The sequence below is a fragment of the Anopheles coustani genome, chromosome 2 (genome assembly GCF_943734705.1).
Source record: "Anopheles coustani chromosome 2, idAnoCousDA_361_x.2, whole genome shotgun sequence".
NCBI classification, from domain to species: Eukaryota; Metazoa; Arthropoda; class Insecta; order Diptera; family Culicidae; genus Anopheles; species Anopheles coustani.
Genome location: NC_071289.1, coordinates 80616246 through 80638553, shown reverse-complemented (window position 1 = coordinate 80638553; position 22308 = coordinate 80616246). Strand labels below are relative to the sequence as shown.

The following is a 22308-nucleotide window of genomic DNA, read 5'->3' as shown; positions in this document are numbered from 1 at the left end:
AAAATTCAACCACATAAAAACAAGAGGAATCGACGATCAAGTGCATCCATCAGATTCGCTTATGCAAGAGTAAACCCGGACGAAGCAGCTGCTTACCTCAGCGTCGTGCAAAAACACACCTTATCACACTGCAAAGGCCGTTTTCAACCCTCGATCACATTTATTACGTCACAGACCGGTTACCACTGGCAACCGTGAGACAACAACGAGCGATTTCGTTCAACGACTGCACATCACCCATCCGCCGGCCATCGCATACACATGATCGTGAAATTAATTAATGACGAGGGCAGGCGCAGATGCTTCGTTAGGCGGAGGAAACGTCGGCGGGCAAAGTGGCAACATTCATCTCGTCCCAAATTGGTGCGTAATGGTCGAGATTGATTTCCATATTGTCCATTCCCAGCACGACATCCCGCTGCTGCTCGATGCGAGACCAGACGGACTGATTGAGGATATCCAGATCGACCTGCCCACCGTAAACGTTCGGAACCATGGCTGGTTCGAAATGTTTCTGCATCTCGGCCACAGAGGCATAGCACTGCAATGAAAATAAGTAAACGGACCAAACGCATCAGTTATAAGCTTGCGCTTTAGCCACGTGGCTACCAACATTAATTCGCTCCCGTATTTTGGGATCGGTGAACGACAGCAGCATTTCGACGATAGGGACTGCTTTTTTCGGCAGCTTGGCAGCGTGTACATCATTGAAGCGCAGTGGGTACAGCCGGCTGTAGGCATCCATGATAAGCCGCAGCTCCGATGTGCTCCACTTTTCAAAGATCGCCAAATCCATATCGCTGTAGTCGACCATCAACTGCAGTCCTCCGATTTGCACCTCTTCCCACTCGAGCATCGCTTCCAGCAGAAGTGCTATAAATTTACCACCCTTAGGTGGGACCACCTTTTCCGCCACGAAGCGGGCGACACGGAAGAATATTACCGTACGCCCTGCACTATCCTGCCCAAGAATAGACGTAGAACCGTCCAAGTAGAGCTCCTTCATCGCAGCATCGTAGCTATCGAGATTCTGGAACCAGCTCGGGTAGGTCTCACGCATCATCAGATAGCGTTCTAGTGCCTCACAGGCCATCGGGACGGAAAACTTCTGGAAGCGAAGAAATCGCAGCAGGAACTTGGCGTCCGTGCGACACTTCCAGATGTTCTCATTGTTCGCGATCCACTGGCGCATTTCCGTCAACGATTGTTCCCGGACCGAGTCATCTTCACGCAGCTCCTCCTTGGCAATGTCTCGGAATAACTCGGGTAGCGTGAACTGATACTCGTCGTACTCCTGAGATTTTTTGTCAACACTGTACGCGGCTAGTTTCGACATTTCACCAAATGGAGCTCACACTGCTTCTGACGTACCGCGAGCGCTGCTACGAATGGGACTGAATCGTAGACAAAATTTCACCTCATATAAACGGCAACGGTGCACCTTGCAATATGCATTATAGCATATGCTAAACGGCACCGTCTGCCCCCGTGATTTAAAGAAGATTTTTTATGGTCCGCTTCACACGATGCTTCCTTCGGGGGCATTGGTCTTTGTCCTTATCAGTTGCTGATTTCTACGAACTCATGTTTTTTTGTTATTATTATTATTCATTCTATTTTTGGTCGAGCAAATTCCGTCCAATCATGTGGTAAAAGAAAGATCGTTCTAGGTGCATCGAGCTGCAATGTGATAAGCGTTGTTTGGTAAAGTATGTAAGAGTAGTCAACATAATTCAAATTCTTATCATGCAGCTGTTACGGTGAAGCTGAATTGAAATTTCAGCTAGCTTTCATCTATTGTAAATTAAAGTGTGAATAGTCACAATACCGTCTTTAATAAGGTGTGCATCTACTGGCAATTAGCGACGCTCGAGTAGATTCGTTGGTAGGAGCCATCAGATGATCCCGGACGTGGAGCGGTGGCTAGCCCGGAAACATAGACGGGTGAACTTCCACTTGTCCCAGGTGCTGACGGGGCATGAATTTTTCTGTCAGTACTTGTGCTCCAGGGAGTTCACTCGATCCCCGGCCTACCCGGACATCGACGAGACGCCAGGAGACGTGGGACCGCATAGATGAGGTGGCTAGGCTGATTATGTCCGAACTCAAGCGGATTTGCAACGCCGTAGCATCGGTTTGCGGGCCACGACAACTGGATGTGGCAAAGGTCTCGAGCATCATAGGGTCATTGCTATGGAATCGCTCTGGAGGAATCCGGATACCTCTGCTTCATCTAGCTCTACCAAGGGACCGAGGTGGGCAGAACATGCACATCCCAAGCATCACCTCACTCGCCCTGTTGATTAACAGATACGTCGCGGAGCAGGGATACCTGCGTATTGGTTCGCAGCACATCGCGGTTGTGGGAAACCCGCCCAATATCGCAGCAGTACCATCGATGTACCCTTGTCTCCGGACTGTTATTCAATAGCTCGTCTATACCGCCGCTGACACCAGAAGGAAGATGTCTATCCGATCACTCCGTCGGATGATGATAAGTCCTGACCCCAAAATAGTCCAATTGACGCCAGCAATCCGCTGGAAGACAGGCTTCCACATTGGAAACAGCGATGCTGTGATTGACATAAACGTCGTTGACTGTTGCATGTAAAAATTGGTTTAAAAATAGAAATGTAAGTATATTTATGTAACACGTACAATAAACGATATTTTATAAAAAAAAAAACTGGGCATCACCAATCCGTCGGCCATTGCATACAGATGATCGTGAAATTAATTAATGACGAGGGCAGGCGCAGATGCTTCATTAAGCGGAGGAAACGTCAGCGGGCAAAGTGGCAACATTCATCTCGTCCCAGATTGGTGCGTAATGGTCGAGATTGATTTCCATATTGTCCATTCCCAGCACGACATCCCGCTGCTGCTCGATGCGAGACCAGACGGACTGATTGAGGATATCCAGATCGACCTGCCCACCGTAAACGTTCGGAACCATGGCTGGTTCGAAATGTTTCTGCATCTCGGCCACAGAGGCATAGCACTGCAATGAAAATAAGTAAACGGACCAAACGCATCAGTTATAAGCTTGCGCTTTAGCCACGTGGCTACCAACATTAATTCGCTCCCGTATTTTGGGATCGGTGAACGACAGCAGCTTCTCGATGATTGGGACTGCTTTTTTCGACAGCTTGGCAGCGTGTACATCGTTGTAGCGCAGTGGGTACAGCCGGCTGTAGGCATTCATGACAAGCCGTAGCTCCGATGCACTCCACTTTTCGTAAATCGCCAAATCCATATCGCTGTAGTCGACCATCAGCTTCAGTCCTCCGATTTGCACCTCTTCCCACTCGAGCATCGCTTCCAGCAGGAGTGCTAAAAATTGAGCACCCTTAGGTGGGACCATCTTTTCCGCCACGAAGCGGGCGACACGGAAGAATATTACCGTACGCCCTGCACTATCCTGCCCAAGAATAGACGTAGAACCGTCCAAGTAGAGCTCCTTTATCGCAGTATCGTAGCTATCGAGATTCTGGAACCAGCTCGGGTAGGTCTCACGCATCATCAGATAGCGTTCTAGTGCCTCACAGGCCATCGGGACGGAAAACTTCTGGAAGCGAAGAAACCGTAGCAGGAACTTGGCGTCCGTGCGACACTTCCAGATGTTCTCATTGTTCGCGATCCACTGGCGCATTTCCGTCAACGATTGTTCCCGGACCGAGTCATCTTCACGCAGCTCTTTCTTGGCAATGTCACGGAATAACTCGGGTAGCGTGAACTGATACTCGTCGTACTCCTGAGATTTTTTGTCAACACTGAACGCGGCTAATTTCGCCATTTCACGAAAGGGAGATCACACTGCTTCTGACGTACCGCGGGCGCTGCTACGAATGGGACTGAATCGTAGACAAAATTTTACCTCATATAAACGGCGACGGTGCGCCTTGCAATATGCATTATAACTTATAACGTATGCTGAAGGCCCCGTGATTTAAAGAAGATTTTTTATGATCCGCTACACTCGATGCTTCCTTCGGGGGCATTGGTCTTTGTCCTTATCATATGCTGATTTCTACGAACTCATGTTTTTTTGTTATTATTATTATTCATTCTATTTTTTGGTCTCACAGGTTCCGTTAAGAGTCCAATCATGTGGAAAAAGAAAGATCGTTGTAGGCGCATCGCGCTGCAATGTGGTAATCGTTGTTTGGTAAAGTATGTAAGAGTAGCCAAAATAATTCAAATTCTTATCATCCAGCTGTTACGGTGAAGCTGAATTCAAATTTCATCGATTGTAAATTAAAGTGTGAATAGTCACCTTTTAGTCTTTAATAAGGTCTGCTGCGCAAACTACCCATCTTATAATTGTAATTGACACCGTTTTTTTTAAGCCGAAGCCTAATCAATAACACATTTCAAGAGTAGGTAGGATGCCCCATTTATCAAGTACGGTTAGGATGCCCCAAAGGAAATATAAAAAGGATGCCCCAAAGGTCATATATCAAATATCGAAAGTTTTCAGGAATTCAGAAATTCCAAAGACATAAATGCAAGCAATTTTTCAACAGCGACCATTATCTGTTTACGGTTGCCGTCGAAGTTTTTATATTTTTAATCAATGCATCGTATACCATGATCCAGAACATACACTGAACAACAACAGACGAAGTACTAAACGTTGCATTTTGATAACAACATTTGATAGTAACCAAGACTCGACTATGCGCTTTAAATTGCAGCCGTGTACCGCCTCAAACCGGAGATCAATTGAATGTTTTCGAGGAATAAAAGTAGCTCGAGTTTGCATCGTCACCGGCAGTGAGTCGTTAGCACTGAATCAAACTGGTTGGTACCATCGCCCTGCAATGTCGAATCGCGTAGAGTACTCTTTCGATAAAAATCGCAAAGTGGAGGAAAGCTACAAGTTTACGCTGCCAGAGTTGTACCGGAAAATCGCCCAGGAAGAACTGCGTGAGGACGATGTGGTGCGTGAGCAGGCCCTGACGCAGATGCGCGAATGGATCGTGAGCAATCCGCACATCCGCAAGTGTCGCGTGGATGCGCCGTTCCTGTTGCGCTTTTTGCGCTTCCGAAAGTTTTCGGTTCCGCTGGCCTGCGAAGCACTGGAGCAGTATCTGACGGTGCGTGAAATGTATCCGAGTTGGTTCAAGAAGCTCGACGCCAGCGATCCAGAAATGCGACGCATTCAGGAGTCGGGTGGAGTGTACGTGCTGGGACAAGATTCCGCTGGACGAACGGTGCTACTGATGGAAATCGTCCAGCTCGAAAAAGAGCGATTTATGCCGTTGCCGGAAGGACGGTTTTTATTTTTGCTGCTCGAAGCACTGCTCGAATTTGAGGAGGTACAGATTGGTGGTATTCAGTTGCTAGTTGACTATACCGGCATAAGCATGGACTTATTTGAAGGCTGGGGTGCGACGGAGTTGAAAATCGGATTGGACGCATTCACCCGCTTCACCCCGGTACGATATCATGAAATACATGCAGCCAAGCTGCCCAAAGTTGCTGTTTCGTTTGTCGAGTATATGCTAACCTTTGCGCCATCGAAGTTTAGGGAGTTGATTCACGTGAGTATTCTTAAATGATGTGAGATTCTTATAAAGAAGGTGTTGAACATGAGTGTGTTTCCTCTCACGTTCACTTTCAGTGTCACGCCACGGTCGACAAATTGAAGGAGCAGCTGGATCCATCCATGACGCCGCAAATCTACGGAGGAACGGTCGATGCACATGAGCTGACCAAGAAATTCTGGGAACGATTCGAGCTACAAAACGAAAATTATGCGCTGGGATTGGACAAGTTTGATATTGACTTGGATCACTATACTTCGGTGTGGAGCAAGCAAAATCCGGACATGGCTGAAGCGAAGGAATTCAAAAAGTTATCCATCGACTAGAGAAATCCTTGAAAACATTGAAAAACTGTGCTACAAATGTGCTTAAAAAATATGTTTGTTGCACGTAAATAAATATCCTTTTGCGCGACTTATGGTTTTTTTTATTTTCCTTTTTCATTGTCTGTTGAAAGCATGGTGTAGGAAGTTCCTCGATGTATGCTTAAGGTCAACATGAGTAATGGCTTAATTGCTAACCTTCCATAACTAAAGCTAGGGGTTCAGAACCAAAACGTAAGTTATTTGAGAACTATTTTGACAATAATCCGTAGTTTTATAGCACTCCTGGAAAGTTTATCCTATTGCCTATAATCTATTATTGCCTCAGGTACCGAGGGACGGAGAAGAATTTACCTGTAGTTAATGAAAACTACCCTATGTGGGCGGTGCCAGCGAAGTTTTTATACACACAAAAAACGAAGCAATTCTGAAAAATGCATTTCAGTTGCAATACGGCATCCATGGAGTGCTCACCTACACACGCCTTCATACTGAGACAGTCTAAGTTATTTTCAGATAAGCTGACAAGCACTTGTTAAGGTTATTGTAACAAGAAGCATTTGCTCTTTCATTTATTTTTTGCCCAGGCACAGCTGATAATATGATTTTTTAAATTTTTTTTCGGACAGCGCAGACTTGTGACAAAGTACGAGATTGAAAATGTCGGTGAAAAGTCTCCCGTACTCCGTCGAAAAGAGCCCTTCGGTGTACGATGAGTACGAGTTTGAGCTGCCGGAGTTCTATCGTCGAATTGCCAAGGAAGAACTCGGTGAAGACGACTCGGTCCGGGAGCGCTCGTTGACAGAAATGCGACAATGGATCGCGAACAATCCGCACATCCGGAAGTGTCGAACGGATGGCAAGTTTCTGCTGAGATTCCTTCGCTTCCAGAAGTTCTCCGTCCCGATGGCCTGTGAGGCGCTCGAGCGTTACCTATCCGTCAGGGAGCTGTACCCTAGCTGGTTTAAGCAGCTGGATTGTAACGATACGTTGATGAAGGAGATCTGTGGATACGCCCCCTTCACCTACCTTGGGCAGGATAGCGCTGGCCGCATGGTGATGCTCATCCGGTTCGGGCGCTTCCATACTGAGAAGCATACGGCTCTCCAAGACGGGCGATACATGGCGCTAATGATGGAGACCGTGCTCGAGTGGGAAGAAACACAAATCGGAGGATGTCAAGTGCTGGTAGTGTACGATGGCTGCATGGTGAATAATTTCGAAAAGTGGAGCACGTCTGAGCTGAAAATCATCATGGACGCGTATAGTCGCTCGTTTCCGTTCCGTTACCATGAAATGCATGCTGCCGGGTTACAAAAATTTGGCCGCCCTGTTGTTGAGACGTTTATCTCGTTTGCTCATTCGAAAATGCGCGAAAAAATTAATGTACGTACTTAAAAGCATTCCGTCCGAATTGTGAACCAAAACCAAACCCTTTCATGTGATTTTTTTCCAGTGCTACTCGTCAATCGCTGAACTTGAGAAGTACATCGAGCCATCGATGAAGCCGAAAGAATACGGTGGCGCAGTTGATTTAAGTCAGCTGAACCACGCTTTCCGTAAGCGAATCGAGGAACAACGAGAGATCACTCTGGGACTCGATCGAATGGAAATTGATGTCGAACACTACGCATCGGTATGGGATTCCGAGGAACCACTCCCGGCGGACGCGGGTACTGGGGCCGTTTTCAAACAGCTAAACATGTGAAGACACCGGATCAGTTGAGATAAAAATGCTTTAAAAATCTTAAGAATAAAAGTATTACTGAAATTTTTCAGATTATCTTAATTTTATTGTACATATTTTTCAAAAGCTTAAAAAAGCAAATAATAAGGGCTACATCTTCTTACATTGATTGAACACTTGAGGAAATTGGAAATGTAGTTGCTTCCAAAGTCCATTTATTTAAGAAAATAAACGAGGTCATTCACTGTTTCTTATCGTGCACGCAAAGGTGAAATACTTCAGCAAAGTTATCATACAAAAAGTGTATCAAACAATATGTAAAAAGGTCAGCCCTGCGCCAATCATGATAGCTGACCAACCATGAGTCCAAGTTTGGTGCATCTCGGAGCTCCCCGAAATCACATGAAATCAGTTGCTTGTGTGCTCTGCTCTGTCCCTGGTCGAAAAGTGCATCTTTAAACATGGCTCCTTTCTTTACACAGTACTCTGTCGAAAAGAACCCTCCAGCTTACGAAGAGTATTCCTTTGAGCTGCCGGAGTTGTACCGTCAAATCGCAAAGGAAGAACTGCGTGAGGATGATACGGTCCGGGAGAGTTCCTTGATCGAAATGCGACAATGGATCGCGAATAATCCGCATATCCGGAAGTGTCGAACGGACGCCAAGTTTCTGCTGCGCTTCCTTCGCTTCCAGAAGTTCTCCGTCCCGATGGCTTGTGAGGCGCTCGAGCGTTACCTATCGATTAGGGAGCTGCATCCAACCTGGTTTAAGCAGCTGGATTGTAACGATAAGTCGATGAAAGAGATACTTGAGTACGATCCATTCACGTACCTTGGGCAGGATAGCGCTGGCCGCATGGTGATGCTCATCCGGTTCGGTCGCTTCCACGCCGAAAACCATACGGCTCTACAAGACAGTCGCTACACCGTGATGCTGATGGAGACCATCCTTGAGTGGGAAGAAGTGCAGATCGGTGGATGCCAGGTGCTGATAGAGTATGAAGGTTGCACGGTGTCCAGTTTCGAAAAATGGAGCTCTTCGGAGCTTAAACTTGTAATGGACCTCTGCAGCTGTTCGTACCCATTGCGCTACGGTGAAATTCATGCCTTCGGGTTGCCGAAGTTTGGAGTTCCAGCAGCCGAAACGCTTCTCACCTTTGGTAATCCTAAGATGCGGGACAAAATAAAGGTAAACATAGTTTCGTTAAAACCTATGCTAACCTAAAAACCTAAACTTGGTCTACAACGGAACCGTCTTTCTGTTTCAGTGCCATTCATCGGTGACCGGGCTTGAGAAGTACATCGAGCCTACGATGAAGCCGAAGGAATACGGTGGCGCAGTTGATTTGAGTCAGCTGAACCAAGCTTTCCGCAAGCGAATCGAGGAACAACGAGAGATCACCCTGGGACTCGATCAAATGGAAATTGATGTCGAGCACTACGCATCTGTCTGGGAGGAGAAAGAGCCGTTGTCCGTGGAGGAGGCTAGTGTGGTATTTAACCCGTTGAACATCGAATAACTTGTGTTGTTTGAATGTGAACAGTGAACAGTTTCAGTTGAAAGCTATTCGAAATAAATTACCCAAACACCATATATCCATGAGTTGTTCATTTTCGTCTTTTTGCGTCAATCGTAAAATTATAGCTGATAAAATGCTTATAATATTTCTTAATGAGATTGTTTAATCCTTAGCCTCGAACGATAATTTGAAACGGTTTGAATCCGAACTGTCTGAAATCTATTTTGCAACATCCGTCTTTATTTTCGTCATGTTACATTGCTGGTCCGAACACTGACCGATAAGAAAGTGCAAGTGAAATCTGTTCTTAAAATATAAAAAAAGAATCAAAATCGATCATTTACAAGTGCATCTCTGGTGATGGCATTATCTTGGAAAAGGTGAAGTAGAGCCGCAGGTCAAAATTTCACCGAAAATGATAATAAATTGGCCACAGTAAGGCTACGGTCAAGTCAAGTTCGAAAACAGCGACTCTGATCAGTCGCATTGGCGCACTGGATGTAATAAAACCATTTGATTAGCATGGCTCCGTGCTTCTCTCCATATTCCGTGGAAAAGAACCCTTCGGTCTACGATGGGTACAAGTTTGAGCTACCGGAGTTGTATCGTCGAATTGCTATGGAAGAACTCGGTGAAGATGACTTGGTTCGGGAGCAATCATTGACCGAAATGCGGCAATGGATCGTGAACAATCCGCACATCCGGAAGTGTCGAACGGACGCCAAGTTCCTGCTGAGATTCCTTCGCTTTCGGAGGTTCTCCGTCCCGATGGCCTGTGAAGCGCTCGAGCGATACTTGGTTGTGCGCGAGCTGTATCCCAGCTGGTTTAAGCACCTCGACAGCAACGATCCGACCATGATGGAAATATTCGACAATGTACCTTTCAGTGTGCTCGGATTTGATAGTGCCGGTCGCATGGTGGGACTGTGTCGATTTGCCCGCTATCACGATCAGAAGCATCAGCCCTTCGAAGATGGCAAGTACATGGCCATCGTTATGGAGACGCTGCTCGAGTGGGAAGAAACGCAGATCGGAGGCTGCCAGGTGTTTATGGATTGGCAAGGCATCTCCGTGAACAACCTGGAGAAGTGGAACACAACCGATCTGAGAATCATGATGGATGCGTTCGGTCACACGTACCCGCTGCGCTACGGTGATATCTTTTCGGCGAAACTGCCCAAATTTGGCGAACCAACGATGGACACGTTTGTCTCATTTGCGAATCCCAAAATGCGGGAGAAAATCACCGTAGGCGATGCACAGGAGCTTCGTTTTAGCAACGGTCTCATTTAATATGACCATTTTATTTTCCTTTATTTGCAGTGCCTGTCCTCCATCACCGAATTCGGTCAGCAATTTGAGCCGAACATGAAACCGAAGGAATATGGTGGCACGCAGGATTTGCACGCGTTGAACCGAGCCTTCCGGAAGCGCGTGGAGGAGCAGCGTGAAATCACTCTGGGGCTCGACCAGATGGAAATTGACATCGACTATTATGCATCCGTTTGGAACAAGATGGGGGCAGAACCGGATGCAGTAGCGGCCGGAGCTATTTTCAAGCGTTTGGAAATAAATTGATCGGTTTTCAAGAAGGTTGGTAAACTGTTTTGGAACTGCATGGAAAAAGTCTGCTAAATTTGAACGATAAAAACCATTCTGAGAACAATTCTGTGACCGGCGTTTAGCGAGCTTGAAGAATAAATGTAAATAAAAATGCATTCAAACAAAACATTAATTATGTTTATAAAACATTACACTACATGTCATAAAACATACTACACTACATGTCCCTAACTGAAAAGGCATCCAAAGCAAACAAAAACATTAATTTTTTTTCATTATTATTTAATTTTTCAATGTATGTTCTTGAGACAGTTATCTACAGCTAACAGAAGCTCTTTTGATATAACATGCATGGAAATCTGTTAATTGTCTTGGCGGGGTGTTTTATGTTTTCCATTAACATTAAGTCGACGAGTTGTTGTTGCTGAACATGGATTATTGTAAGTAGCAGAAGTCAAATATTAAAATCTGTCTGTAATTCCAGAGAGATCTCGAAGCAATTGCAGAGCTGACGATCTAGAACGATCAATTTTCTTGCATGGCGTTAAAACTACGCAGCAACCAGCTGGGCCGTCTAAGTAATTCGCATGATGCCAGAGCTGCAGTAGCTAATTGCAGCTCGTTGCGTAAAGTTGATTCGGTTGGCGTCGGTACGTTCGAAGTGCATACCGCGATTACCATGCCTAGTGCGCCAGAGGTTAACAAGTGTCCGGTTGAGTACGACTCGTACCGTCCGGTAGATTCAGCACTGCACCGACAGATTGCTCGCGATGAACTGCATGAGGAACCGGCCATTGTCGAACAGGCCCTACGCCAGATGCGCGAATGGATTGCTAAGAACCCGAGCATCTTGGCCTCCCGCACCGATGCCTCGTTCTTGCTGCGCTTTTTGCGCGTCCGCAAGTTCTCCCACGTGGCCGCTTGCGACACGCTCGAACGTTTCCTGATAATGCGCCAACGGTTCCCGGCGTGGTACGGTAACCTGGACCCCTCGGAACCATGGGTGCAGGATGTGATCGATAGTGAATTTTTGCTACCACTGGGTCGGGACGACAAAGGTCGCACCGTGTTCCTGATGCGATACGCCAATCTGGACATCGATCAGCACGACGTGGTTCGACAGATACGCTTCTTTACGATGGTATTCGAGTGTCTGTTCGAAGATGCGCTGTGCAGTATTGGCGGACTCGTGCTGTTCTCCGACCACTCGCATGTGCCGATGAAGGCCTTCGCCCAGTGGTCTCTGACCGAGATTAGGAACTACATAGATTGCGTTACAAAATCGCATCCGATTCGCATGAAGGAGGTGCATGTGATGAACCTTCCGCTGTTCGGTGCAACCGTCGGAGAATGGGTCATGAGTTGTTGCAGCGAGAAGCTGCGCAGTCGCCTCAAGGTTGAGAACTTTACGCTTCCAGCCCCAACCGGACGGCATTGAACTGTTCCCCCTCACTCTCTCAATATCGATTTGTTTCGCAGTGTTACCCCTCGGTGGACGACTTCGTACGGAAAACCGATCTGAAGGCAATGTTGCCGACGGCATACGGTGGCAAACAGGATGCAGCGAAGCTTAAACAAAACTTGCGGGACATGCTTGACCGCAACAGGCACATCATCGTCGGGCTGGATGCTATGAAGGTGGACGAGAAACGTGCGACAGCGTCCCACCATCCATGTAACCGAGCAGATCTCGATACTGGTGTGGTCGGCAGCTTTCGGAAGTTGAATCTTGATTAGGACGCGTGCAGTTAATTACCAAACTGGTTTTTTTTTAACTGAAGTGGTCGGCAGCTTTCGGAAGTTCAATCTAGATTGAGGCACGTGCAGTTACGTACCAAATGGGGTATTTATAAATTGGTCATCGAATATCGAATCATTGCTAATAAAATAAAATTAAATTAATTTTAATATTTAAAAAGGCTCTATAAAGCGAATCTAGGGTTTTAGAGGAAAAATGACAATGTAAAAAGTCGTTATTTATTCAATATATTACATAGTATACCAGGCATATTGTGCCAACAGTTGGTGTATCACAATCAACGGGCACGGACGAATCAATTATTCTGTTTTATCTCTTGCACAGCGTTCGACTGCGTCAGCGTATTATCTTCGTAGGTTTCCAGCACGTCCGCCAAATGCTCGTTGTCACGCGGTTTCTTGAACTGCCGTTTCTTATTCGCCAGCTTCTTACGCTTAGGCAGCAATGGTTTCTTTGGTCCATGGTCCTGCATCGAACGAATGCCCTGCTTTTCGAGATACTCGTCGATCTTCGCGTCGTCCATCGCGTCGACCGTCACCGAACGCCAGAGCTTCTGGAAATCTTCATCTACCTGGAAGTTGGCCGTGCGATCGTTGTAAAAGAGAATTTTCTTCTTATCGTTCGGCCGTGTGATGAAAATGATTTCCGATGCACGATTCTTGAGCACTTTGTCGCAATGGGGCAATGACTCCTGAACATCGTCTAGTAGCACGCCGCCAAGACCCTTGAGATCGTGCTGCTTGAGCAACCGCATCAGGCTTTTGCCGTCCTTGATTTTGAACACCGATTTAAACAGATACCGTCCGTCTGGCGTATGCTCTATTTTGGGGTTGTTCCGTAGTGCTTCTGCTTGAAGCCACTATCGATTGGAAAGGGGAAAAAGACCGGTTTAGTTAATAGAACTTCAACATGGCCAAACGTTTGTCCGTTACTTACCGCTTTCACCGAAGAGCCTATGTCCAGCTGATTAGTTTCATCTAGGATTTCGTCCAGCGTCAAAGGATGGTCATCTCCTTCTTGGTGACGTGTACGCATATGTTTCACTATCTTGGCAAGTACACCGAATCTGTATTGTGAGCTTCCGGTCATAGTTTTGTAGCTGTAGGTAATGGCAAACATATTAGAGAACGCTCTGGCTCCAAGGAACCAACCTGATTTGCTTACTTTGAGGCATCGATTTTCGGTGCCGCGCTAACCGGCCTCGATTTTTTAACATCCTTTGGCGGGGCAAACGAGGATTCCGTTTTAGCCTTTTTCTCGACGCTGTAACAAGAATAAAGTTAAGGTACTTCCATCCCCTTATGCGATATCAGTCTACAAAGACTTACGTTGGCGTGGCCATCGCCCGCCGCTTGAAGGCTTCCCGCTCGCGTAAAAGTGCTGGATCCATGGTTAATGGCTATTGTTCCTCTTCACTCGGAAAGTAAACGAGAAATCACACTACTGCCGGAGTATTTTAAACGTAAAAATACTTATTTTCTTGGGAACCTGCACAAAACTTTCTGCAAACGTAAACAAAATAGATAGAGCCTGACAGCAGTGTTGCCGGTCCTTATCGTCCTCAACATTCCTTACATTGAGCTTGAAACACCTTGGTCGTCATTTAAAAATGGTGCATGAAATAACCAATTTTACAAAATTTAAAAACCAGTATATTTTTATCTTCATCGATCCATAAAACACTACAACATCATATAAACCCAAGATCGAAACATTATTTAAATTTTAAATCGTAACAATCAAATAATTATCCTTTCAGTTTTGATTTTTGATTTAAGATCCTGCTTGTGTGCATCAATCTCAGCTGATTTCCTTGATAAACAAAAACAAAGTAACGGGTGTTTGTTTTGTTGTGCTTTTTCCTCTGGATTCTGATGTAAGTTATGGGGATCATGTTCATAAAAATGGTAAAAAATTCACAGGACATTGGCCCCCGAGCGAAGAAAACCGGTTTGCTTATGCCGAAAGACAGGAGAACGCAAAAAAAAAAATCGAAATAAGAACATTGCCCGGTCATCTTTGCAGTCCAGCGCAAAAGAAGCAGGATGGTCAACACGGAGTAAAACTAAAAAGAAAACATTTTCAATAAAACTCGCTCTGTCGATACGCTCCATTTGCAGTGGCAAGATAGTTCGTACAGGTATCGTACAGTGTTTGTAAGTTGTGTTTTTACTGATCCGCTGTGGTACAGAAACCATAGGAAGGGTAGATTCCAGTGTAAATCACGAAAAGAGGGAGTGGTATCAGAAGTGAAAGTATCGCCGTAGTTCTCCCCTTTCCGAGTCGACTTCAAGGCCTACGCTTGCTAATTTGTTGCCAGTATATCCGACACTCGTCTGCTGATAACTTCTTCAAATACACTTTCGTTCGTTTCCTTCTATTTGTAGATTGCAACTCTTATCGGAAATATGAATGGCAAATGGTTCTTAGCAGCCATTCTGGTGGGCACGTTCTACTACACTATCGCAGTCGACACTGATGGGTAAGTAGTTTCCTTCTTTCAGCCAACGCCACTGAACTCGTTTGGTCAAGCAAACCACATAATATGATTAGAGGGATTATAAACTGTAAAGTATAGGGTTTTCATGTACCGTTCATGTGTGTAAAAGATAAGAATAAGTGTTTGGCAAACATCTGTTGCCTCCATTCGTCAAGGGATTCAATTGTTTGCATTTTGTGCCCCATGAGTACCTCTGATAGTGTACTCTGATAGATAGTGTCGATTCCACGTACGATCGGGAAGATATGATTTGGACACAGAAATGGTTTTTAATTGCGAGCCTCCTGGTGGCTGTTGCCGTGATTGTATCCGTCTGTTTGGTGTTACCGAATGTGGGACAAGCATCCGAAAGGTTGGCCACAAGGAAAGACGATAAAATTTGAAAAAGGACTCGAAGTACTCTTTGACACCTTTTTTAATTTCAATTTTCTCTTTCCTTTGGTATTAACAGCGACCCAGTTTGGAGCTACCAGTGCGTCAATGATCGTTGTGTAAAAACGGCCATTTCAGAAGCATCGAACCCGCTGGGCAGGGCCATCAGTCTACCGGCTTGTCGTCTATTCTGCGGCCCAGGTACGGGTCTCCTGTGGCCACAACCGACCGGTTCGATCGAGGTAGGAAACGAGCTCGCACACATCGACCCAGAGCAGGTATGGTTCGAGTGGGACGAGGACTTGCGCCAATTGGCTTCCCTTTGGGAGGCAAACAAGGAGCGTTTCCGGAATCAGTTGAAGAAAAAATATCAAGGTGTTCAGTTGAAAACGGGAGGCCGAAGTGTGCGCATAAAGTTGGAAGTCCAGGACGACTCGCTCACGCTAAACTATGGTACGGACGAAAGCTATCAACTCACCGTTAAGCCCCGAGGCAGTGGAGAGCTTCTTGCCACGATCACCGCCAAAACGTTCTTTGGCGGCCGACACGGACTGGAGACGCTGGCGCAGTTTGTGCAGTACGATGACCTTCGGTCGGAATTACAAATGGTTGCCTCGCTGAGTCTTTCCGATGCGCCCGTTTATGCGCATCGTGGATTGGCGTTGGATACGTCCCGTAACTTTATCGATCTGGAATCCCTTCGGCGGACGATCGATGGAATGGCTATGGTAAAGTTGAACGTATTCCACTGGCATATCACTGACTCGCAAAGTTTCCCACTAGTGATCAAGTCCCGACCCACGCTACACAAGTACGGTGCGTACAGCCAAAGGGAGGTGTACACGGCGGAGGATGTACGTGCGTTGGTGCAATATGCACTCGAGCGTGGTGTACGAATTATTCCCGAGCTGGATGCACCGGCACACGTGGGTGAAGGATGGGAAAAGCTAGGTGTGACCAGCTGCTTCAACTATCAACCGTGGGAAAACTATTGCGTCGAACCACCCTGTGGACAGCTCGATCCAACGAAGGACGCCGTGTACGACATTCTGGAGGATGTGTACCGTGAGATGAACGCCATGTTTAATCGGTCCGATCTGTTCCACATGGGTGGTGATGAAGTGTCGATTCGCTGCTGGAACGCTACGGATTCGATCAAAACGTGGATGAAACAGCAAGAGTGGGGCGTTCAGGAGGTTGACTTTATGAAACTCTGGAACTACTTCCAAACGGAAGCACTTCGCCGGCTGGACAGCACACTGCCTGCGGGTGGAGAGAAACGTCCCATTCTTATGTGGACGAGCAAGCTGACGGAATCGCCCTATCTGGAGCAGTATCTAGACAAGGATCGCTACCTCATCCAGGTGTGGACGACCGGAAACGATAGCAAGGTAACGAACCTGCTCCAAAAGGGCTATCGGCTTATAATTTCCAACTACGACGCACTCTACCTGGACTGTGGGTTCGCCGGATGGGTTACTGACGGCAGCAATTGGTGCGCCCCGTACATTGGCTGGCAGAAGGTGTACAATAACGATCTGATGGCCATTGGTGGCCCGTACGCCCGGCAGATCCTCGGTGGTGAGGCTGCTTTGTGGACGGAACAATCCGACAGCTACACGCTGGATAATCGTCTCTGGCCGCGACTCAGTGCCCACGCTGAGCGGCTTTGGAGCAATCCACGCACCGGCTGGCAGGCAGCCGAAGCACGAATGCTCGTTCACCGGGAGCGCTTGGTAGAGGAAGGAATTGCGGCAAACAGTCTGCAGCCGAAATGGTGTCTGCAGAACGAGGGCAACTGTCCGATCGGAGGTGACGCCGGTCGTACATAGACAGCCATGCACCAGAACGGAGACGTAAATATTACAAACTAATACCTTCCATTCGAACAAGTTACTTCCCTACGTGACGCCATTTATTGATCATTTCCTCAGTAAACAAAAGAACAATGTTTGAGTATATAAATAAAAGTTAATTGTTTATTGTTTACATCTAATTCTTCTGGATCGCTGGTTAATATTTTCATATACTTCTTAGTTTTTCAATTATGTATTCTCATATGCGTTCCCGAAAGCGATGGATAAGCTGTTCACTTTTTTGCCATCAAAGAAGTACCTGCCCTGGCTCTCTTTCTCTACTAGGATGTTGTTTTATGTGAAAAACTGAGTATAAGGATAACTGTTGAATCTATCTTTCATGATGTAGATTGGATATTTCGGACCAATTTCTTGGAATACATCACATAAGGATAAGAATGAGTGTGAAAATTTTAAAATGAAACTATGATACGTTGATAAGCGGTTGGTATGTAGGCGTAATGTGAAGCGTAGTGTTTAGTAGCCACCCAAATAATCAGATTCACTATGACGCCCGAACTTGTAGATGATCATCGAGAAGAAAATAAATACGTTATGCATGAGCAGTGCGTAACCGGGATACTTGTCGGTTCGAGATTCGTTGACGGCGAAATCGGCAATCATGATCCATATGGCCGCTATGATGGCAGTAAATCCAAGCACGAAGCCAGCGAACAGGAACACCTTGATGCCACTTTCACCAAGAATGCCCCCGGTAAAACCTGCGCTTCCGTGAAGCTACGAAAATGAGTGAAAATGAAACGGATTAGGGTACCGATCTTTACATCAAAGGGAGAGTCCCGCATATGATACGCACCATTTCGTTAGAAATTGCATTCACCATTATAAAGCTAATGGTAGCAAGAATGCCACAAATGTAGTACGAAAAGTTAAACGCACTCGGGTACACCGACGCCGTGTCGATGATAATCCACCATCCTGTAAAGAACTGTTCGCCACACGGCAGCCATTACGATAGAAGATTATGGAAAATATGTATTAGTATAAATCTAATTAGTGAAGCTTGCGCCAACAATCATCCTACCAGCAACGATGCTACCAATGTAGCAACAATGGTTTTCCTTGAAATGTTTTCGAACCAATAGCTTTGTCGAATTCTCTCCGTTATAGACATGCTGAGTTATTTGTTTCCACCAAACTTCGCCAACCACAAATACCGTAGCAATCTATGTGCCACCTCTTATCTATATACTCCACCGTAACAATGAAAACACGAAAATTTTCACCGATTTGTGATATTTTTTAGTTCGTTCGATGATTTCTGTTTTTGATAAAGTTTTGCAACAAAAAAGCGAATCACGACTGTCAAACAGGTTTGACATTTCTTTCAGCCAAGGTCTATAAATTAAATTGTTGACGCCTATTCACCTTGCTTGCAATGAAAACAGTTTTTAGAATTTCTATTGTTATTTTAGTTAAATTAAGTTAATTTTATTGTGTTTATTTAAACAAGTTCCATAAATTGGTCCTTCACTGCCTCCAGGCGTCGCGATCGTACTAGAATAGTCATCACGTGTGGTAAGATGTTTGTAAATACAAGGTATCCTACGTATGGAATTGGTCTGCTGCTATCGTCTTGAAACGGACTTTTGATCCATATTCCTCTCCTTGTTGCATCACGCATGTGGTGTGTACTGAACGCTATAAAAGCAACAGCAGTAGACAAACGAAAATTGCTAGTTCCGAATGGTTTTACGATGATCAACAACAAAAAAATCAATATACAAAAGACCGAATTGTGAAGGAATGGTCGCCGATCGAGGTTTGTTGCATCCTGAAACACACAAGATTATGTTAATACAATGAATATTATGCAAATGGCGATCGGATTTTACTGTACCTGGAGTCTGAAAGATCTAGCCTCAATGAAATGATCCAAATCTATGAGTGAAGAAACTACGGCGGCTTCACAAAGGAGTAAAAGGTATTCATGCTTTGCAGTGTTGTAGGTTGAACCGTTTAGGAAGATTTCGGATGCAATCAACCCTATCAAGACGTGGGTACAGTTGTCGATACAAGCACGCAAAAGTGGTGGTTTCTCCACGGCATCACTAAGTTTATCGCCAATAAGGCATACCAAACATAATGCTACATGCTTCAAAATTACAGAAAAATTAAAAACCATTCGAAACCGAGTGCACTTTTTTCTGACTTCGAAGAAGTGAAGAACTTCAAAACAGTAAACAATTTCTGACAGTACTGTCAAAATTATTCTTTCTGGTCTACCGCATATACTATCCTCCTTCTACCATAGATCTTGGCTAAGACTGTCAAACTAACCAAGGTATATACAAAGATACATAAACCTTATTTGTACTAAAAACTCATCGTTTTCAAAATTATTTTCATTACTAACTTTTTAAAATAAACTTTACTTGTTCGATAAAATAGTTCTCTGCTACCTCTGGTCGTTGGGTTCGTTTAAAAATGTTTCATTAGTGCAGAATCACGCTAGAAAATGTATGCTAATTTAAGACCGCATAATAGCGATAAGAAACTTGCATAGTTTTGCTTGTAGCGAACATTTTTCATATTGTTTCTCATTCCTTTTTGTTCTTTACAAAATAATTGTTAAATTGTTAGTGTATCCCATGGTATTGTCTAAAAGTTTTTTCTTTTACATCTACAATTTTCAAAAGGCTTTTTGATCTATTTTCTCCGCGGTTTGGTTTAATAAGTCATTTGCTGCATTTATCTATTCAGCCATTATTCTATTCCTGCCTGTTGTACTTCTCCTTTACTTTTCCCGCTCGTCTAGTCGTCGACCAAAAATAAACACGCTGCAATCGATGGTCAGCTTGTTGACGGACTAAAAATAGTTGCCGACGGTCAGCGGACACTAAAATCTACCATCCCTTGCACAATTTCATTCATTCAATTTCGTTATTGCAAAATGTAAGCGACGATCTCTTCTGGATCTTTTGGCTGCACGATCATGTTCGGATGGAACACGATCATGTTCGATTCTTTTATCCCACACATCATGCGGCGAACGATTTAAAATCGATCCCTAAGATACTAACTGCTTACACAGGAAAAGGAAGACTGTGTCATTGCTGAGAACTAACCGAACAGACTTTTTCCAAAAGTTTTGTCGGCCTTGTACCAACGGTAAGCGGTTCGTCCAGGTGTGGGTTTGAAAAAAGAAAACATTTGTTTACGACGACGACGACGACGACAATCTTCTCGATCGTTCAACCGGAACCCTTGGCCTTCGGGAACGATGGGGCAACATTCCGGCCCCGACGGTTACCCAAAAAGACCGGGGTGCGTTTCAATTTTACAGCCGCATGGCTCCACTCCTCGTAAAGTACGGTGTTTTGCGACTTAATAAATTTAAGCCGTTCGTTTATGCGTTGTTTTGTTTGCAAGTGATTAAAACGAAGCGAGCGGGAATTTTTCATTTGCAGCGTGTTGAAAAGGTGGTCGAAGCATTTGGAGGGTACAAGAGATTTTCAGGAATGTAGCCAAACACAGCGCCCACTCCCACTGGGGAGGGAAGTAAAATGAAGATCATATAAAATATTGAGCCCGAGGAAAAATGAATGATCGTTAATGCATGCCATGTGGGGAAAGGATTTTGAACAACAAATTAATTATTAAACTCTTAAAATAGAACCAAGTTGAATTTAGAGACAGTACTATTGAATTACATTTCTTGTACTTTTGAGAGAATCGGTCATTAGTAAAAAAATGAGAATTTTCTGTCTCACCATATTGGGTTGAGATTTGGCACAAGCTGCCAGGAAGCGTAGCGATAATCGAACCGAAAGTAAATGCTTTACCACCCCGTGCATTTTCTGGCTTCAGCCGTGTTGGGAAATCTCCCAAAACGAGACTCAAAACTGTCGCCATAATCGTTGGCAGCGAAAGTGTAGAATGTGTTGCAAACAACAATCCTTGCTAGTGGCGCCTTTTACGAGTTAGACTGCTTTTGTTTTCACTACGACCATGATCGGTACGAAGTGCACAATCGATTGATCTTCTTCGGACGTAATTGATCGCAGAACGTGTTGGTAATTTTGCGAGAAAAGGCAGTAAGACATGCTTGTTAGGTAAGAAGACTGAGTGAACATCACAACAGAAAGGATACCGTGGGCAGGTGGGAAACTAAAATGGATTATAATAGCAATGATCATCTTTTTTTATTTATCATTAGCTTTTTTCCTGCTCCCTCTCGCTCGACAAGGCGAGTATGTTCTGCCATTATTTGTCGCGATCGTGCTGTTTTGGTGTCCCGGTACATTTTTGCGACACGAGGTTTGTGACGACTGTCGGCAACGTCATACGGTCACGAGTGTTGGTTTGCTTAGTTTTCGATTTTTGTTGATTCCTGTAGCCCAACACTCCACCGCCATCGGGCTGATCGTGTCGAAGTTGTCACAAAAATCCTGCCTTCTTTCGCAACCGTTCACCACCGAAAATCGAATACAACATCGAGCGGCATCCATGACCGCTTGAAAAGCTGGGTGGAATTTGGCGTGTGTCAACGTCGCATGAAAACAAAACGCTCGAGCTGTCCTCCCGGGGACAGCAACCCTAACCGACCTTGCTCGTTTTTCATGACTTTCCTCAACAATGGTGCACAAACACAGCCACAAAAATACACACTTAGGGAAAATTCCGTACATCCTCAAACGGTTCGGTTGTTTCGGGCATCGGTTTTGGAAGAATCAGTTGATTTCGAAAGGACCGTGCACATACAGTGTTTGTTGCGGCTTCCGCGTGGCCATCGGATTAACCAGCCGTTTCAGAAACAATTTTCAATTCTCCCGTGTTGATACACCAACTTGGTCGATAGAGAAAATGTGAGGATCTCGCGGAGCTTCCTAATGTAAAGCCACCAGTGATTGTCTTGACAGTTTCTCCTATAACAATTACATTACAGTCAATAGACCAATTTGTTGAAATATTCCCCACGAGTGTTTGTGTTTGGTTTCGGATATCTTTTAGTTCGATTGTTGATGTTTTAGTTCGTTTGATGATGTATGTATATGTTTTGTTTTGAATTGTTCATTTGTGTAATCCCCTATTTGTATGCTTTCTTAGTAAATGCTTCACGACTGAAACAAATTAAATGCGCTAGAATGCTTTGCTAACAGCACGAAGAACAAAAGCGTTTTATTTTATTTTAGCCCCAATGATAATATAATAAAAATA

The 22308-nt window shown here is 45.0% G+C and overlaps 11 protein-coding genes across 12 annotated transcripts; 6 read left to right on the top strand and 5 right to left on the bottom strand.

Moving 5' to 3' along the window:
- Positions 1 to 307: 307 nt before the first annotated feature.
- Positions 308 to 1336, bottom strand: LOC131265140 (retinaldehyde-binding protein 1-like). The gene is made up of 2 exons (XM_058267401.1): positions 614 to 1336; positions 308 to 541 (listed from the first exon to the last, which is right to left on the bottom strand). Exons 1-2 carry the CDS (start codon positions 1334 to 1336, stop codon positions 308 to 310), a joined length of 957 nt encoding a protein of 318 aa, XP_058123384.1.
- A 1431-nt stretch (positions 1337 to 2767) lies between these two features.
- On the bottom strand, positions 2768 to 3796 carry LOC131265139 (retinaldehyde-binding protein 1-like). Its single transcript, XM_058267400.1, has 2 exons — positions 3074 to 3796; positions 2768 to 3001 (listed from the first exon to the last, which is right to left on the bottom strand). The coding sequence occupies exons 1-2, from the start codon at positions 3794 to 3796 to the stop codon at positions 2768 to 2770; spliced, it is 957 nt and encodes a 318-aa protein (XP_058123383.1).
- A 1027-nt stretch (positions 3797 to 4823) lies between these two features.
- On the top strand, positions 4824 to 5875 carry LOC131265138 (clavesin-1-like). The gene is made up of 2 exons (XM_058267398.1): positions 4824 to 5546; positions 5627 to 5875. The coding sequence occupies exons 1-2, from the start codon at positions 4824 to 4826 to the stop codon at positions 5873 to 5875; spliced, it is 972 nt and encodes a 323-aa protein (XP_058123381.1).
- Positions 5876 to 6532: 657 nt separating this feature from the next.
- On the top strand, positions 6533 to 7580 carry LOC131265950 (retinaldehyde-binding protein 1-like). Its single transcript, XM_058268265.1, has 2 exons — positions 6533 to 7258; positions 7329 to 7580. Exons 1-2 carry the CDS (start codon positions 6533 to 6535, stop codon positions 7578 to 7580), a joined length of 978 nt encoding a protein of 325 aa, XP_058124248.1.
- Positions 7581 to 8020: 440 nt separating this feature from the next.
- Positions 8021 to 9077, top strand: LOC131265137 (alpha-tocopherol transfer protein-like). The gene is made up of 2 exons (XM_058267397.1): positions 8021 to 8746; positions 8826 to 9077. Exons 1-2 carry the CDS (start codon positions 8021 to 8023, stop codon positions 9075 to 9077), a joined length of 978 nt encoding a protein of 325 aa, XP_058123380.1.
- Positions 9078 to 9599: 522 nt separating this feature from the next.
- On the top strand, positions 9600 to 10655 carry LOC131265136 (clavesin-1-like). Its single transcript, XM_058267396.1, has 2 exons — positions 9600 to 10325; positions 10401 to 10655. The coding sequence occupies exons 1-2, from the start codon at positions 9600 to 9602 to the stop codon at positions 10653 to 10655; spliced, it is 981 nt and encodes a 326-aa protein (XP_058123379.1).
- A 664-nt stretch (positions 10656 to 11319) lies between these two features.
- On the top strand, positions 11320 to 12377 carry LOC131265133 (clavesin-2-like). The gene is made up of 2 exons (XM_058267395.1): positions 11320 to 12036; positions 12120 to 12377. The coding sequence occupies exons 1-2, from the start codon at positions 11320 to 11322 to the stop codon at positions 12375 to 12377; spliced, it is 975 nt and encodes a 324-aa protein (XP_058123378.1).
- Positions 12378 to 12586: 209 nt separating this feature from the next.
- Positions 12587 to 13918, bottom strand: LOC131263329 (general transcription factor IIE subunit 2). The gene is made up of 4 exons (XM_058265512.1): positions 13728 to 13918; positions 13564 to 13662; positions 13336 to 13498; positions 12587 to 13258 (listed from the first exon to the last, which is right to left on the bottom strand). Exons 1-4 carry the CDS (start codon positions 13787 to 13789, stop codon positions 12695 to 12697), a joined length of 888 nt encoding a protein of 295 aa, XP_058121495.1. The 5' UTR covers positions 13790 to 13918; the 3' UTR covers positions 12587 to 12694.
- Positions 13919 to 14401: 483 nt separating this feature from the next.
- Positions 14402 to 17265, top strand: LOC131266448 (chitooligosaccharidolytic beta-N-acetylglucosaminidase). Of its 2 annotated transcripts, none has more exons than XM_058268978.1 (3): positions 14402 to 14555; positions 14787 to 14881; positions 15351 to 17265. In XM_058268978.1, the coding sequence occupies exons 2-3, from the start codon at positions 14808 to 14810 to the stop codon at positions 17101 to 17103; spliced, it is 1827 nt and encodes a 608-aa protein (XP_058124961.1). In that variant the 5' UTR covers positions 14402 to 14555; positions 14787 to 14807; the 3' UTR covers positions 17104 to 17265. The 2 variants fall into 2 exon arrangements, with proteins under 2 accessions (XP_058124961.1, XP_058124962.1); XM_058268979.1 differs by having other exon boundaries at positions 14509 to 14539.
- Positions 17266 to 17546: 281 nt separating this feature from the next.
- On the bottom strand, positions 17547 to 18422 carry LOC131263003 (transmembrane protein 50A). Its single transcript, XM_058265125.1, has 3 exons — positions 18173 to 18422; positions 17945 to 18076; positions 17547 to 17865 (listed from the first exon to the last, which is right to left on the bottom strand). The coding sequence occupies exons 1-3, from the start codon at positions 18260 to 18262 to the stop codon at positions 17605 to 17607; spliced, it is 483 nt and encodes a 160-aa protein (XP_058121108.1). The 5' UTR covers positions 18263 to 18422; the 3' UTR covers positions 17547 to 17604.
- A 135-nt stretch (positions 18423 to 18557) lies between these two features.
- Positions 18558 to 19290, bottom strand: LOC131265411 (transmembrane protein 267). The gene is made up of 2 exons (XM_058267670.1): positions 18989 to 19290; positions 18558 to 18922 (listed from the first exon to the last, which is right to left on the bottom strand). The coding sequence occupies exons 1-2, from the start codon at positions 19271 to 19273 to the stop codon at positions 18593 to 18595; spliced, it is 615 nt and encodes a 204-aa protein (XP_058123653.1). The 5' UTR covers positions 19274 to 19290; the 3' UTR covers positions 18558 to 18592.
- Positions 19291 to 22308: the final 3018 nt, after the last annotated feature.